At 39.2% G+C, this 16,380-nt stretch overlaps 1 protein-coding gene across 6 annotated transcripts in view; it reads right to left on the reverse strand.

The window, feature by feature from the left end:
• The window catches only part of COL24A1 (collagen type XXIV alpha 1 chain), a 156,884-nt gene that overhangs the window by 39,850 nt on the left and 100,654 nt on the right, over positions 1 to 16,380 (reverse strand). For all 6 annotated transcript variants that reach the window (XM_075424849.1, XM_075424851.1, XM_075424850.1 and 3 more), the window contains 7 exons: positions 15,455 to 15,508; positions 14,288 to 14,341; positions 5,556 to 5,609; positions 5,219 to 5,263; positions 5,057 to 5,101; positions 3,736 to 3,789; positions 674 to 727 (listed from right to left, as the gene is read on the reverse strand). In XM_075424849.1, the coding sequence (XP_075280964.1) occupies positions 674 to 727; positions 3,736 to 3,789; positions 5,057 to 5,101; positions 5,219 to 5,263; positions 5,556 to 5,609; positions 14,288 to 14,341; positions 15,455 to 15,508 (360 nt within the window). The remainder of the gene's footprint in view (positions 1 to 673; positions 728 to 3,735; positions 3,790 to 5,056; positions 5,102 to 5,218; positions 5,264 to 5,555; positions 5,610 to 14,287; positions 14,342 to 15,454; positions 15,509 to 16,380) is intronic.

Consider the following 16,380-nt stretch of genomic DNA (forward strand, 5'->3'; position numbering starts at 1 on the left):
TAAATTACTAGGAGGCTCAGCACCCATTTATCTTTTATAAATCTGACTGACAACATCACTGTTTAGACTTGCAGCCAAGTAGAGAGAAACTTTGGAGAACAAAGCCCTTTTTGGAGTCTTCAGCCCTTAAAAAGTTGATGGTATCAGACTGCTTCTTTTAAAGTTTACATTTAAATCTTGTTTTATAAGTCAGTCAGAAGACTGGGCTTAGGGTGATAAGCCAAATCCCTTCTAAGTGAGCTCATCCCTCAGCTACTTCATTGCAAATGTTGCTAATACATTGTCATATTTCTTTCAATGAGATATTAAAAACAAAGCAAAAAATAGAAGCAAAAGTTAGCAAGAATACGACCTGCAGCTGCTTTTCTTCATCTAAGATTTGCAAGGACATAAGTTTTAAAAAAAAAAGATGTTTGCTTGACTAAACCTTCACCTTCTGGGGGCAGATGTCATGAACATATGCCCAAAGACAGTTCTCACAACAGACAAATGACTACTTATTTTAGACTTTTTTTTTTTTTATTGTACCAGCTTTAAGTAAGAGAGTCTCTCAGCAGCTCACTGTATTTAAGTCAGCTGCAAGTATTAAAAAAAATAATTTCTAAACACATTGTCCAGGCTTATTCAGTTGCTTGAATGTTTGTAATTAGTATATAAATGATTAAAAGCTCACCTCAAAACCCATTTCTCCAATAGGGCCAGCATCCCCTGGCTGTCCTCTTGGACCCTGGCATTAAACAAAATTTTGGATGCATCATTCAATTAACATTAAATTACATTGTACAGTCTTGATTTTGTCTCTTCAGAACTCTTTCAATTAGCATAAAGAAGTGTATTTCATTTTCTTTCCTCCTGAATCCAACAGTGTACGTAAGTATAATGAAGGCATACAGTAGTGAAGACCTCACTGCCAATCTTGACACACTGAAATAACAGATACTAAATAATAGCACGAATGTCTCTTTTAGAGCAAAAGTAATTTATTATCTAAACTAAGGTCTCCTCTTGATTAACTGAAACTTCATTTAATTAAGGTTTGTTAGACTGTCTGGTTTGCTTTGTGGAAAAGCCTACAGTCTGGTACGGAATTCAATGAAAACAACTACTGTGTGCTTCACTAGGGATTTAGCAATGTTTATACAGCACAGTCACTGAGGTGTAATGGACTAAAGGCTGAAGCCTTTTTGGTAACATTAGTAACTATACTATGAGCATTTTCTTATAAGCCCTACCATAAGTAATAAATTAATTGCAGGGATCATTTCCTAAAGCAGAATGCTCAAACTCTCTGCACATGTTAGATTGTCCACCTCTGCTCATGGAGTGGTATTCATGTGCTGCGGGGTAGAGGTTGCCTGTGACAGCTGACAACTGATTCCATAGCCACTACGAATGTATGTCAAGACAAATCGACCCTCTGGATGTATCCAGTCTTTGAACTTTCAGAAAGTTCATATCCATTTACCCATTTGGGACTCATCTGTTTTTATGTGAATTCTAAATTCAAAACATTTTGTTGGTCTATTATTCTCATGTAAAAGAAAGATACTGCTACCCATATTTATGACAGAAGCCCTTTAAGCAAACACTTATTCTTTTTTGTTTCACTTCATCTTGCAGACTATGCACACCGTTTTGCTCTTTCTGATGGCTTGGCAGTGATAATGTGAGTATATCCTTCCCTTGTAACAACACTGTAAACTGCACATTACTGAAAGCATTTCAGCAGATGCTGAAATTTCACCCTATAGCTGTGTGGTTTGCCCTATAGCTTGCTTTAAGTGTGAACAACTGACACGGCAGTTAATTTCCTGTTGAGAATTCACTTGGTCCTAAACTAAGTCCATCGGTTCTTGTTTGCAGCAGCTCCATGGCATTCCACTAGGCAAGTGTCACAAAGCTTAAGTTTGATTCACGAGTTAAGTATTTCTTCATAATATTACTGTGGAGCTAAGTCTGCTGGATTAGTAACGTATCTTTCCCCTGAGACTTTCAGGGAATTTCAGAAGCCAAAGATTTATGGCAATATAGGGACTTCTTTTAATCATTAACAACAGGTTATTTGCAAAGGAAGATTTTACTGAAATGTCTGACAAGTAAGTAGAGTGCAATTAGATCAAGCCCGTTACTACAAATAGTCCTAATTGCTTATGTTTCTCTGCTCCTCCACCAATAATTAGGGCTTTTCTGCTCTGTGCAGCACTAGTGACAGAGCCAGAGAAACTGCTTCAGCAGCTAGCTTTCATGTAGTGACCAGCAGACCAAAGATGAAATCAAGCTGCTTTGACAGGTAGTTAAAAAAAAAGCCATGTGTTTCCTTTCATAACATCTTGTGTCATTTTCATCACTTCTTTCTAGCTCCACAGACCATTTTCTGAGGACATTTTATGCTTTCAGCACTTGAAAGAAAAAGCACCCTGTTCACAGGATAAGCTTCTCTTACTTCTGACACTGCATATGTAGATTCTACGATGATGAGCACAGCAGAAATGTACGTTGCTCAAGAGTAAACCATTTAGATTCGATAAGGCTGATAGTCATTCTATATACATGAAAATTCAGACTTGACCAGAAAATATCAGGAATTTTATACGTAAGTCTTGCATTGTAAGGCTCTCATATGTCACAACATGAAGATTAGATAAAATAAATGAAAGAGATGAAGTGACAGGCATCCAGTAATAACCACTAGAAAACACATTTTTTCTTTAAACATTTTGCCACTCCTACAAATTGGCAGCTCAAATTAAGTAGGCAATTATATCCAAATTTACCAAAATAAATGTTGGTATTTTTCTAGCCCCTCAAAATGTGCAATGTCAGCCTATGGGTTACAGAATGTAATGTGCAGAATGGTTAGTAGAAATAATATTTAATAATATTAGAAATAATAAGAATTAGTAGGAATAATATACTTTACATCAACAGTTCACTTTCAAGATTTAAACTAACTACATATCATTTGATGTGCAAAATAACTTTTCAGAAGCAATGAAAGCGCACAATTTTTGACAACTCTATTAGATTTCTGCACTATAAGATAGCAGCCTTCTCCCAGGTTCCCCTAGCACAGCACACACTCTTTCAATGTATTTATATAATCTGATTTACCACCAGAGACAGTGATGTGATACTATTCCTGTCATGGCTATACCTTGCAGCACTTTGCATAAATTTGCTGCAGAATCTGCATGATCTTCTGTTACAATATTAGCCACATAAAAGCAAACATGGCTTTGAAATAACAATCAGAACAAGAATCCATCCAGCAAAGGAATGTCTGAGGTTTATCATAACAGTCTCTTTTTTGTTGAAAATTTAACCTGCCAAATAGACGTGGTCCCTGAGTTCCTGAATAACTATCCTAAAATTTGGCTGAAAAAAACCTACCACTAATATCTGTATTGGCACATATATTTATGTAATCCATAATGTAGATGTCTACCTCAATCCAGTGTAAAGCCACATAGTATTGTGGTCCAGATTCTGCCATGCTGTCTTCTACGGTGCGCTCCTTACTACAGCACTCCCCAACATGATTAACAGGTCTCCTTATGAACAAGTTACGCTAAGCAAGGGAGGCAGACTCTAGCCTGCAGTTTTGGAACAATTACCACACAATTCCTATCTAACCACAACTGGAAACACTGAATCTTGGTAAAATGGAGCCTGAGTTACCAGGGAATTCAGTATAATATGTGGAAAATCTTTTAAGCAGCACAAGGATCAACTTACTGGCTCTCCCATTGGTCCCCTGTCTCCTGTGGTTCCGGGAGGCCCAAGCAAACCCTGGAAGATTAAAATAAAATAAAAAATCATTGGGAACAAGCTGTTTCATATTCCGTGAAAATCCTCTCTTCCTCTCTTATTTCTGCTCACTTAGTAACTTGCTCAGAAACACCCAAGACATACGTGCAGCTTTTTCTTCTGGTTGACATGCATTGCCCCATCACTAGCTCCGGTGGCAGGTGAAGGAGCCCCGAATAAAACCTTCCTCAGTTTCTTTTACATAGGCATGGATTTTAGCTGACCCACCATTTACCAGTTCCTCGTCATTCTGCTTAGGCTCCTGTGCTGCTTGTGTACACACACTGTGCCTAAACACAGTGTTATGAGTGTCCTGATCTACATGATCAGTAAGGTTCACAGCCCACGTTTATTTCTGTTCAGCCTGGCTCCTACCATATCATACTCTCTTCTAGAAACTATAGCTGTAGGACTAATAGAGCAGTGTCTTGTACTTAGCAATGAATGTACTAATTCCCATCATTTCAACCTAATAAGGTTTTGCTTCATTCATTTCTGTATATATAAATACACCTAAAAGTCCTAGTGAATGAAAACTTGTCGTGTCATAGGTGAGAGGCAACAAGCTCTTAAATCTAAGCAGAAGCAGCAAGAGAACTAAAGTGACAACCAACATTTTGAGTCTCAATTTCAGCACAAAATCACTACCATTGCTGCTTTGTTTCTGCTTTTCTGCTTCCTTCCTTATTGAAAATCCAGTAAAATTTGGACTGAGTGGTAACCTTCTTTGTAAAAGAAAGTCTCAGCTAGAACATTTTAGATTTCCACTGAAAGAAGGCCTAAAAGGAGGAATTTTCTGCTATACATGATACACATTTTACACATTTCTCTACATTTATCCCAACATTGACAGTATACATCTACCCTAAAATCTATAAAAGAATTATTTTTCTATGTCACAACGACTCCCTCCCTTAAAACTACAATAAAACTAAAAAAAAAAAGCAACTTCTAGGACCCTCCTACTAACTACAATGGCCATTTCTTCTGTTGCAATTTCCCATCATAACCGTATTCTGTGGACAATCATCCATGAAAACACTGGTCTTGTAGCAGACTAGACCATGTTCACACTTACTCTCACTTCTGTCCCTGATCCTTTGTATGAATAAATGCAAACCGTACTGTCAGAGTTTTCCAGCTGTTCTAAAGCAGACAAATTCCCTCATATCCGAGTGTGAAACAAAGTATGAGATTTTGTGGATTATTATTTATTTTTAGTAGGAGTACTAGAGAATATCATACTCACAAGAGTACCCTGATCTCCTCTCTCTCCTGGATTTCCAGCTTTACCCTAGTCAAAGAGACATATTGAAAGACAACGCTGGCTTCAGATAATTTCTAAACACAGCTTCAGAAGTTAGTAGTAACTGTGTTATGGCTTACTACAAAGATTTGCTCCAATACTTACAATGAGCCCAGGAACTCCGTTCTTTCCCGGATCACCTCTTTCTCCCTGATAAATAACCAATAATGTGTGAATTCTACGTGCATTTGATAGATACGCTACATACAGTTGCTATCAGTTTAAATGCTGGGTAACCCTGCAGAAAGTGCAGATTCAGGCTTAGAAGGGATTGTGCCATAATAAGGAAGTACCTGAAGGACGCAGAAATTTGCAAATCTCCTCCTGGATTAAACAGAACTTTATGGCTTCTGACATGCTAGGTTGGTTGGTTGTTTTCTTTTCTTCTCTGTTATGGTCTATCTCAGTGTTTTTTATAGTACTGAGCAATGCGAGTACTCACCTTAATGCCTTGTGTTCCTGGTTCTCCTGGAGGACCATCTAGCCCTCTTGGCCCCTGAACAGTGAACAAGTGATTTGGAATATTAATTATGTATTATTTTTGGTTATCATAAGGAAGATGCAACATAAACTTTAGGAGAGGGGAAACGTTTTCTTAGCACAAAAAACAATTATCATGGTAAGTTAAGTGTGAAATAAAGCTTCAAAGAATAAAATAAGTTTCTGGTTTGCTGAAATATGAATTTAACAAGAAAGATTTTTGGAAAAACATGTAAACAAAGTGTTCAGGGACTCTGTTGCAGCCAGCTTGCAGGCTGATATTTTCTGCTCTCTTTTCCATCCACTTTGAATACATGCAACAGACACATACTTAGAAGAATTTAGACGAGCACTGGTTGTATGGAGTGCTTGCTTTTGAGCATATTATAAGTTGCACATGCAAAAATCCAGCTTGCTAGTAAGACTCTAAAACAGGCAGATAAGGTACTTACATTAGTAAACCAGTTTAAGATGAAAAGCAATTTATAATCTTGCATAGTGAACTGCTCTATTGTTAGACTAAAATGTCTCTTGTAAACTGACTCCTCATAACAAACAAAGATAACCTGTTATATTACTGTATTACAATATAGCAAATATTTATTGCCAAAATATTCAGAAATTATTATTTAAGATTCAAAATCTAAATCAATTAGTTTACAAGCAAATGAAAAATCCTTATAACAGATCATGAGCAAAATAGAAAAGAATATTTTTTTCCACTCTTAGAAGGTTATTTCCATAGTTCTACACACCATGACTGTTTAGGTATGGAAAATAAAATTAAAATCAGTTAATAACAACCTAAAACAAATGACCACTTTAAAACAAGAGCTAGGTAAGTATCAAGACAGAGCAAGGCTCTTCACAGCAGTATGCAGTGGAGGATGAGACACAACAGCTGTCCTGGTGGCATCTGGGCTGGCATCAGAAAAGGCCCTTCCTATGAGTTGATCTGTAATTATAGCCCCTGGCAGGGACAGGAATATCCCATGAGAAGCTTATCTGTCAGTATTTCTGCACTGCTGCTTCTGGGCGGCACGAGGGGACACACAGAAACCGCAGGAAAAGGAAAATGAACAGGTAGGGACAGCTCTCTGAATACTTTTGATACCTTGGTAATTTGGGATGCAGCTTTTGTGAGGCAATCCTTGGGTTAGCCTGGCCACCTTTCTTATTTTGGTCTAAGCCATGACTGAGTATTTACAGCCAGTGTTTTAAGTTAGAGGAGAAAAGAGGCCACAGAAGAAGACTCTCTAGGTTGCTGCATGGCTCTCAATCAGAAAGGTCCCAAACCAAAGGATACTGAAGTCTGTGGAAAAAACTCCTGGTGACTTTGGCGCATGCAGAGATCAGAACCAAAACACTAACAGTGTTTTCAAGGGTGATGGAGGCCTTTATAGGAACAAGACTGGGCATCATGTTAATATTATGTAACTATGCCCAATTATTGAATTATTATATCTCATAGTTTAAAAGAAAGCTAAACATCTTGACGAAATCCATGTCAGGTTACTGCTCTGCACTTTTTCTGTAACTGCTATCTATAATGCACACAAAATGGGTTGTGATGAAAAGTCAAGGCAGGCTAAGCAGGTTTAGAGTCCTGTGATCTGATATTCCTTTCACGTGAAATGCCTCAAAGAACGGGAGGAAAAGGGACAGGAGGAAACTTTGCGATGGAGTGAGGACAGGTCATTCAGTTGGGGGTTAAAAGGGGAGAAAAGCTAATGGAAGAGCTTCAGAGGAATCACCCAGCACAACACAGGAAAGAGGAAATTGAGAATGTTAAGTTGAGCAATTGCAGGATAGTTTTAATGTTTCTCTGACTTTTTAGACACATGACCCGTCATTTGTCTTTGTGCATCCTCCACAGGGCTGATCAGTGGACAGAATCTCAAGATGAAATATTCAAGGAGGAAGGACACATTTTGATTGCACAGATTTGTGTAATAAAGGAATTTCTTTCCAGGTTTTATCTTCTATCATTAATAATATTAACAGGTATATTATTTGAACACTTGTGACTTCCTTTTAATCATTGTCCACATTGACAGCCCAATCATTAGGCAGTGAATGACAACTGATTTGATTACTGATAATCAAATAAAAAGGCCTACCATTCAAAACACTTCTACTATATAATCTGGAATTGAAAACAAAGTAACAGAAATCAACATGCTGCTCAGCTTCTGGCTCTGGGCCATGCCTGCCGTTAGCCGACCTTTAGCCAGCCACAGAACAGGGTGCAGGAATCCAAGGGAAAGGCAATTTAATATTCTAATAAAAGCACACCACAACATTTGTATAAATAGTATTGTGTGACTCATTATTGGCACAGATTAATTGGATCTGTATCATTTCCTACTAGAGCTAGCACAGAATGAGAGGTACACATGATTTGCCTGCTGTTATTTAATTTAAGTTGCAGCAGAGCTGAGGAGTAAGGCTGCCAAATGATTGCTACTACTTTTTTCTTTGGCATGGGTTCAGCTTTGTTTCTGAAACGGAACATATTACATTGAAAACTCTAGGATGATAAGCTGAAAAAAAGTTCATCTAAGAAGGCAAAAAGCACCAATTAACTCTTTTTGTTCTTTCTCATCCTGCCTCCTAAATATAAGCAGAGTGGAAAATAACATACTACATAGCTACTCCTCTTTTCTGGTGGTTGACACAGAAGAATATTAGAAAATGACATCAATTTTAATTTCACTTCTTCTGAGCAATTAAAACAGATGAACACACTCAGCTATTGAGGTAGCACAAAGCACACTGGCCACTTGTTCCACATAACCCTGAAGCACACAAATTTTTCTAGGTTCCATATTCCCTGCTGTGAGAAGTGTAAAAGGTACTACTCATTAAAGCGGAGCACTGATGTCCTTAGGTAACTGAGGTTCTTAATGCCACTGGCTGCTACTGACATAAGATGCTATTGTCTGACCCCAAATTTATGAAACTTCACTATGTCATTTATCCGCGTTTTCAAAATGAATTTCATGAGCTGCATTCCAGGAAAGCAAGAGCAGAAAAATTCTTGCTTTTAAGATTCCAAACACCAAACATCAGCCTGAAGAATACTAACTGCTAAGAGTCTTAGCAGCTGTTGAGAATTTTGCTTCTGTCTCACTCATGAAATGAATCTAATGATACAGGACCTCTTCCTCTCAAATTAAAAGCTATAGTTGTATTAATTGGAGATAATGGTATGAACTAAAAGGAGCACCAGTCTCTGACATTGTGGTTTTTTCCATCTCCACACACTAGCAAACAAGAACAACAAAAAAAACCCACACAACAACAGCTTCATGGCTGCTTACACTGCCACCAGCATGTCTTTCAGACTAATGTGTTTCTTCTCTCCAGTCACGGAAAGAAATTGCTTCTCTTAGAAACAGATATTCCCACTCCCTAGAGTGCCATTCTGCCATTGAAGTATCTACAAAGCAGGGTTCTCCCTCTGTGTTTTCATGACATTAACACTAAAAAAAAAAAAAAAAAAGGCAGGTCACAAAAGAGTCTGAGAAAGTATTTGAGCTACGGATGTCACCTATCTGGACTTCTGTAAGGCCTTTGACATGGTCCCCCACAACATCCTTCTCTCTAAATTGGAGAGAGATGGATTTGATGGGTGGACTGTTTGGTGGATGTGGAATTGGTTGGATGGTTGCATCCAGAGGGTAGTGGTCAATGTCCAGATGGAGATGTGGTTTCCCTCAGAGGTCTGTACTGGAACCAGTACCGTTTAATATCTTCAACAATGACCTAGACAGTGGGATCGAGTGCACCCTCAGCAAGTTTGCAGATGACACCAAGCTGAGTGGTGGGGTTGACATGCCTGAGGGACAAGCTGCCATCCAGACGGACCTCAACAAGCTTCAGAAGTGGACCCATGTGAAACTCTTGAGGGTCAATAAGGCCAAATGCAGGGTCCTGCACCTGGGTGAGGGCAATCCCCAGTATCAATACAGGCTGGAGAATGAAGGAATTGAAAGAAGCCCTGACCAGAAGGACTTGGGGGTACTGGTGGATGAAAAGCTGGACATGAGGCGACAAAGTGCGCTCGCAGCCCAGAAGGCCAACCGTATCCTGGGCTGGATCAGAAGCAGCGTGGCCAGCAGGTCGAGGGAGGTAATTCTGTCCTTCTGCTCCGCTCTGGTGAGACCCCACCTAGAGTTCTCAGCTCTGGAGCCCTCAGCACAGGACAGACATGGACCTGTCGGAGCGGGTCCAGAGGAGGCCACAAAAATGATCAGAGGACTGGAACACCTCTGCCATGAGGGAAGGCTGAGAGAGCTGGGTCTGTTGAGCCTGGAGAAGAGAAGGCTCCAGGGAGACCTTATGGTGGCCTCTCAGTACTTAAAGGGGGTTTATAAGAAGGGGACTTTTTTGCAGGGCCTGTTGTGACAGGACAAGGGGTAATGGTTTCAAAGTAAGAGAGGGTAGATTTGGACTGGATATAAGGTCCCTTCCAACCCAAACTATTCTACGATTCTACGAAAAGGACCCAACCTTCCACATGATTGCAGCTGAAGTGCATCAAGTCTTTAGCATGAGCTGAGGAAGCTCTGTGCTAGCACTTTGCTCAGTGACACATCCCCCCAAAATACCCTGACAGCAAGATACTCCATAGACTCCTAGACAGCCTGCCTTCAGCTGGCCAGAACTCCCAGGTGTACCAGAGACTGAGCAGCTGGATACTCTCCGGGAGAAGTATGCTGCTGGGTAATCTTGGACACAAACTGGTTGCTGAAAGGTCCAGAATTTATGAGATGGAGGAATTCTATTCTGTGATAGTGCGGAAGTAGAGGGTCAGCGCTCCTAAGACTTCCTGCAGATTCCAGCTGCGAAGACAGGATAGGTTCTTGTTTCAGTACACAACAAAGGGGAATTTCCATATGCTTCTATTTAACTTCTGTGGGTGACAATGGTATGCATTTTTCCAAGGCCTGCCACACAGAGCTCGGGGTTCTGACACTTCTCTTTCTGAATCCAGTGATGACAAACCCCAGGTTTCAGGGCCCCCAAGATATTTTCCTTCTGCAAGATTCTACTTTGGGTCCGATATTTTGATCTTGAGAGCAGACAAAATTCTCAGTGGCTTCAGTGGGAGTTTGTTGGCAGAGCCGAAAGACCTGGCTCTGCTCTGAGACCCCCTTCCACGAAGCATTCCCAGTCATGCTGGATGGAATTAAAGGCACAAACCACAGCTCTAAACTGGGACTTCCACAGAGCTTGGGATGTTTGGGATTTATTTTGAGTGATCTTTAATTATAAGCAATGTACTCCATGATGTGCTGCCAAAATCACAGAGACAGACTCTCTCAAAGATTCCCGTCTCAGTTGGCAGAAGATGTGACACTCCTTAAATAAAAACTATCTCTACCTTCAAAATAGAATCTGAATTAAAATAAGTCTTTCCCCCACAAAAACAATCACCTGATAGCAGATGCTGCCGGGGGGGAGGAGAGCCTGCGGAGAGGACTCACGTCCATGTGAGTAGCTTGGCTCTGACTCCAGCTCTGATGATGACGGCAGATGGACTTGCCGGGAGGGAAGGATCAGAGGAGGAGCTCAGAGGGGAACGCTATCTCCAGAGGAATTAAAACGTACAACCTGCAGCAGTTCAGTACCAATCTCAGAGACAACTACCTACACCAAATTACTTTTGAGCTGGCCTTCTATCTCATCGCATCCTATAGGCCACCAGTCACACTGCAACTCTGGTTGACCAGTAGGGCTCAAGACATTTTCTTTTTTAGATGAAGCTCAAACATCAGCATTTTACAGTGAAAATGATTGCACACGTGCACTCCTTATCTGATGGCTGATTCCACTGTGTCTCAATTCAGCATAAGGCTTCAGCACGTAATTCACTTTCAGACATGCTCCCTCTGAAATCACACAGAGGTAAGGCACCCATTCGTTTCATTGAATCAGGCCACTGAAGAAAAAGTGGTGCCAAGATGCTACTTCTTTTCAGCCTCACAATTGTTTTGCATTTCTGTTTTGATTTACATTTTCAAATCTGCCTGTGAAGCAAAATGGCTGTTTTTTCCCTCCGCTGCTCTAAATCAAAGCAGAGATTCACACTCCTGTCAGAAGGCTGCCTTAATTACTAACGCAGGGCTCCTAGGAGCCCCTACAGCCTCTCTCCACTGAACACATTTGTATAAGCACCCTTTTAAACACTTCAGGGGCTACTTCCCTGCTAGCTGATGCCTGGGGTTGGACACTCCTGCTTACACCAATTCTTGGTAGTTCACTGTACTTATCTGTGGGGGTGGATTCTAGCCTTCTGCAGCTAGAAGGTTTCTCTTTGAATTTTGTTAGATGTGTTGCATAATCAAATATATCTGCATTTTGGTTTTGCCTGACAAACAGACCTCAGTAAACTCATTTTTCTGGGCACTGATAGATTACGTACGTGTGACAAATTCAGTGCAGAAAATAAGCAGGTGACCCGTGAGATGTGGAAAGCATTTGCTATTTCTGCATGTAAAATCATCAAAGTAATACTGAATATTTCTTAGTGTATATGATTTTGTGTTTGGGGTTTTTTTTACAGATAAGTCATTATTAAATTAGCAAATTAATGCCCCAGAAAGAAATCTTTACTAATATATTCTTTTAAATAGGCTTTAAAAAACCACATTTCCACAGGGAAAAATGAAGACTATTTTCAGAAGACCATAAAGATTCTCTCTGATGATGTCCTTTTCCATGAGCTGCTGAGATGATAACTTCTTTAATCCTGAAATGCAGACTCAGACAAATCTCCTACTGACAGGTACTTCAGACAAGCATAAGAAGTTCTAAGTGTATGTAGATATATGCTCAAATCTGCTTCACCCATTTAAAGAAACTGAAATCTGGGATAAATTATATTCTATGTCTGAAACAAAACAAAACAAACCAAAAACCAAGCCCCAAACACTTGGCATTGACAGCTGGAAAGCTCTCTAATACCAGGTAACTCAGAGCCACTATTGCAAAGTGTTAACAGAAATTATATGTTTCATCTGCTACATTTTACAAATTGTTCCTACAAACTGCACCATGAACAAAGAGGTAAATTAAAACAGATTTCTTCCAAAGGAAGTATGAAACCATACTAAAGAAGGAAGAATGATTTGAAACATGAAATTTCTCTTATGAATAATCTTGTAGTGTACTGCGAAGTTGTTAAGCATTGCATATTTTGAATCTACAGAATATTCAAAATATTGCATATTTCAAATATAACAAATATTAAAAAATGGTTTCAAATATACATTAATATTCAAATATATAGTATATTCATCTATACTATTTTGAATGTACTGAAAACATAACTCTTTACCTAATCTCTTATTTAATAATTCAGCAATCACAAAAAAGTAATGTAGAAGATATATAGTTAATAAATTTTGTATTACAAAGTTTGCTAATCACACTATTTTCTAATCTGAAATATTTTTAAAATGCAATGCATGCTTCTCAAGTATCTATGTTTAACTAGAACAGAACCTGCAGAACTCACAACTTTTCAAATTTTACCATGTATTTTCTTAGAAAACATACACATTGTAATAACGCAGGAGGATAAGGGAAGGTTATAATTGTATTTTGCTGTAGCAACAGAAGTTTCTGCTTCCTACAACAGAAAGAAAATTATCTCACTGACACGGATTCGGGGACTTTTTCAGGAATCAGTGGTAAGCACTGCCTGATGCCAATACCACTGTGAAGACACACTGATGGTCCAGCCACCGGTATGAGTTGTACGGGTCTCATAGGAAGCCTGGATATGCTGTCGAACAGCTAGGTAAGGATAATGTTAGAAGGGTGCATCTTCACTGCTATTCTCGACAAGCTCCATAGATACAGAGACAATACACTTGCTCACGCTGCAACCAAACCCATCTATACTACAAACTGGAAGTGCTTCCTGTAGGCACCTTGAGCTCAGACTGCAAAAACATGACCAAAAAACCTCCAGACGGGAAGTACAAGTGACTGGTGGGGTTTATGAAGCGAATTATGTATGAAAAGCATGTAGCCAACCATCACAAGGTAACAGCAATATTTGCATTGATACTGATTTTATGTGTTGTGATCAAATGCTCATCCAAATTAACGTGGACAGGCTCCCTCTTTGCTTATGTGGGCATTGGATTAGTGTTCTGTATACAGTGAAAAATGATTCCCACTTCCCTGATAAAAATGCATAAAACAGAAATGACCATCTAATCAGAGGACTGAAATTCGAGCATACACTATCTTCTGACTTTACTTCTTCCTCTCTCAGAACTACGTTTGGGTAATTTTGATTGTCTTTCCAAAGACATAAACGACATGCAGATAAAGAAAAGTCTTTAGAACATTGAAACAGTCCAATGGCAGTTACAAATAACAACATTTGCATATTTACGTACACAGAAATAAAGCCAGTGGTCATTTTGGTTCTGGTCCTGCTCTCAGCTGAAATCAATGGCAAAACCCCATTTAACCATAATGTGAGGAGAAATGAAGATTCATATCATTTCCCAAATGGAAAGACAAGTATCATCTGTCTGATTTCAGTATGAGTGGCTTGAGTCTGGAGGACAGAGTTTAAAGGAATTAACTATACATGGGTTACATGGCAGATTCATACCAGCAACACACTGCTCTCTACTTCAAGTAACATGAAACAACAATATTACTTACTCTTCTTCCTTTAGGTCCCTGTGGCCCTGGTGGTCCTCTTGTACCTGAAGGTCCCTACATGTCAAATAAAGTTATTACTCATTGTCTTGTACACACAGGTTTCTGAAAACTACAAGGCTCATGCACATTGATCAACAGTCAATCAACTAACACAAATAAATCACTTTCACACATGGTTCAAATTCAATTGATTGTGTTAGTACAATTTATCTAGAAAAATCTAAATAAGAGACTCTACAGAACTTTATTCTGAATAAGAAATCATGATGCAACTGTTGGATAAATTACTTCTGTCCAACATCCCAAAATTGCTAAAGGATACTTGTACTTGAAGTAACATTATGTTAAAAAACCCTAATAATTTGTGATAAGAGATTCAGTTTTTGTCTGTACTGAAGACCCATAGTAGCCAAATTATTAGACAATTATACACAGCAAATTAGAATAAAATTTATTTTTTATTAGCAATGAAACTGAACACATAATGATTATATTTAAATTATATTAGGCATTAACAAATTAAAAATAAAATTGTTGTGCAATTATAAACCATGCTTTAAAAATTCTATTCCCCTACTTGTCTCAACAGAGTGATTTTTAAATGGATGAGTAAATGATATAATTAGTTTTCTTGTCTCTCATGGATCATCCTGGTAAGGAGCAGGTGAACGGACTTTGTGTTCAGATGAGTAAATTTTCATGACACTTTCATAGACTGCAGTACAAATTAGAAACCGTTCTTAGCTTCAGTACAGCAAAAAGCAGCCTTTCAGTACCCGAAGGGGGCCTCTAGGAAAGATGGGGAAAATATTTTCAGCAGGGCTTGTTGTGACAGGACAAGGAGTAATGGCTTTAAATTCAGGGAGGGCAGATTTAGACTGGATATAAGGAAGAAATTCTTTACCATAAGGGTGGTGAAACACTGAACTGATTGTCCAGAGAGGTAGTGGAAGACCCATCCCTGGAACCATTCAAGGCCAGGTTGGATGGGGTGCTGAGCAACCTGATCTGGTTGAAGATGTCCTTGCTCACTGCAGGGGGGTTGGACTAGATGACCTTTAAAGGTCCGTTCCAACCCAAAGCAGTCTATGGTTCTATGATTCTATGAAAAAGACAATTTGAAAATGGTATATTTTATATCAAACCAAAGCACCACTCTATACCCACAGGTAATCCTTCTGGCCCCACAGGTCCAGGGCCTCCCGGAGGTCCTGGGTAGCCCTAGAATTGAAATAAATACAGAAAAGACAGAACAGTTTTATCAAATTGTTATTATAATAACAGTAATAAATCCAGTTACTTCTCTGAGAAATCAGAGATAAGTTAATAACATGTTCAATCTTGCAAAATTTATTCCCAAAGTTTTCTTTAGAAAACGGGTATTTGTTTGGATATATCACAATAATCATTAAAGCAACCTAAGAAGTTTTCCCACACATGGACACTAGCTGACAGGGGTTTACTGAAAGAAAAGCTGATGAGTTCTAAATTAATTTCAAAATCCTCATGTCAAGGCTGTGACAGTGGGAACAGAAAGTGGGCACATCTGGTATAGGCGGGACTGGCCAAGACAAAATGCATTCTCTATACATTCTGGAGCCATCACAACGCTCCAGTAAGCAAACACACAACCAAATGCTAACCACTTCTCCTTGAGAACTTCAACATTAATGTGACAATGTGCACAGGTGTACAGCATTTTACTTCTGTGCCCAACAACCTACTTAACATGACAGTGGCCTCTAGAGTGTACAATGCTGCATGAAACGTAGCATCCTAGGACAAGTGGCCTTGTCAGGAAGCTGGTCCTCCCACCAGAGTGGCACCCAGGGGCTGTCTGCGTACTGGTGTGCAGTGGAATTAGAGGTGATGCTGGTTACCAGTCTGTCTATGAGTATAACCTGTGTTAAGCCAGTCTATACAGGAGTTCATTCATGTACTTTCCCTCCTTTATTTATCTCTCCTTTCAATTAACTGTGTTTAATTTTTCATGTAAGACTTCTTAGAGCCTTTAAAAAAAAAAAAAAAGCTGCTCTGCTGCTTCATTCAGCAGATCACTTTGCAAGGCCGCTTCCACAGAGGGGATAAAGCTG

Source organism: Opisthocomus hoazin, chromosome 6 (genome assembly GCF_030867145.1).
Source record: "Opisthocomus hoazin isolate bOpiHoa1 chromosome 6, bOpiHoa1.hap1, whole genome shotgun sequence".
Taxonomy (NCBI): domain Eukaryota; kingdom Metazoa; phylum Chordata; class Aves; order Opisthocomiformes; family Opisthocomidae; genus Opisthocomus; species Opisthocomus hoazin.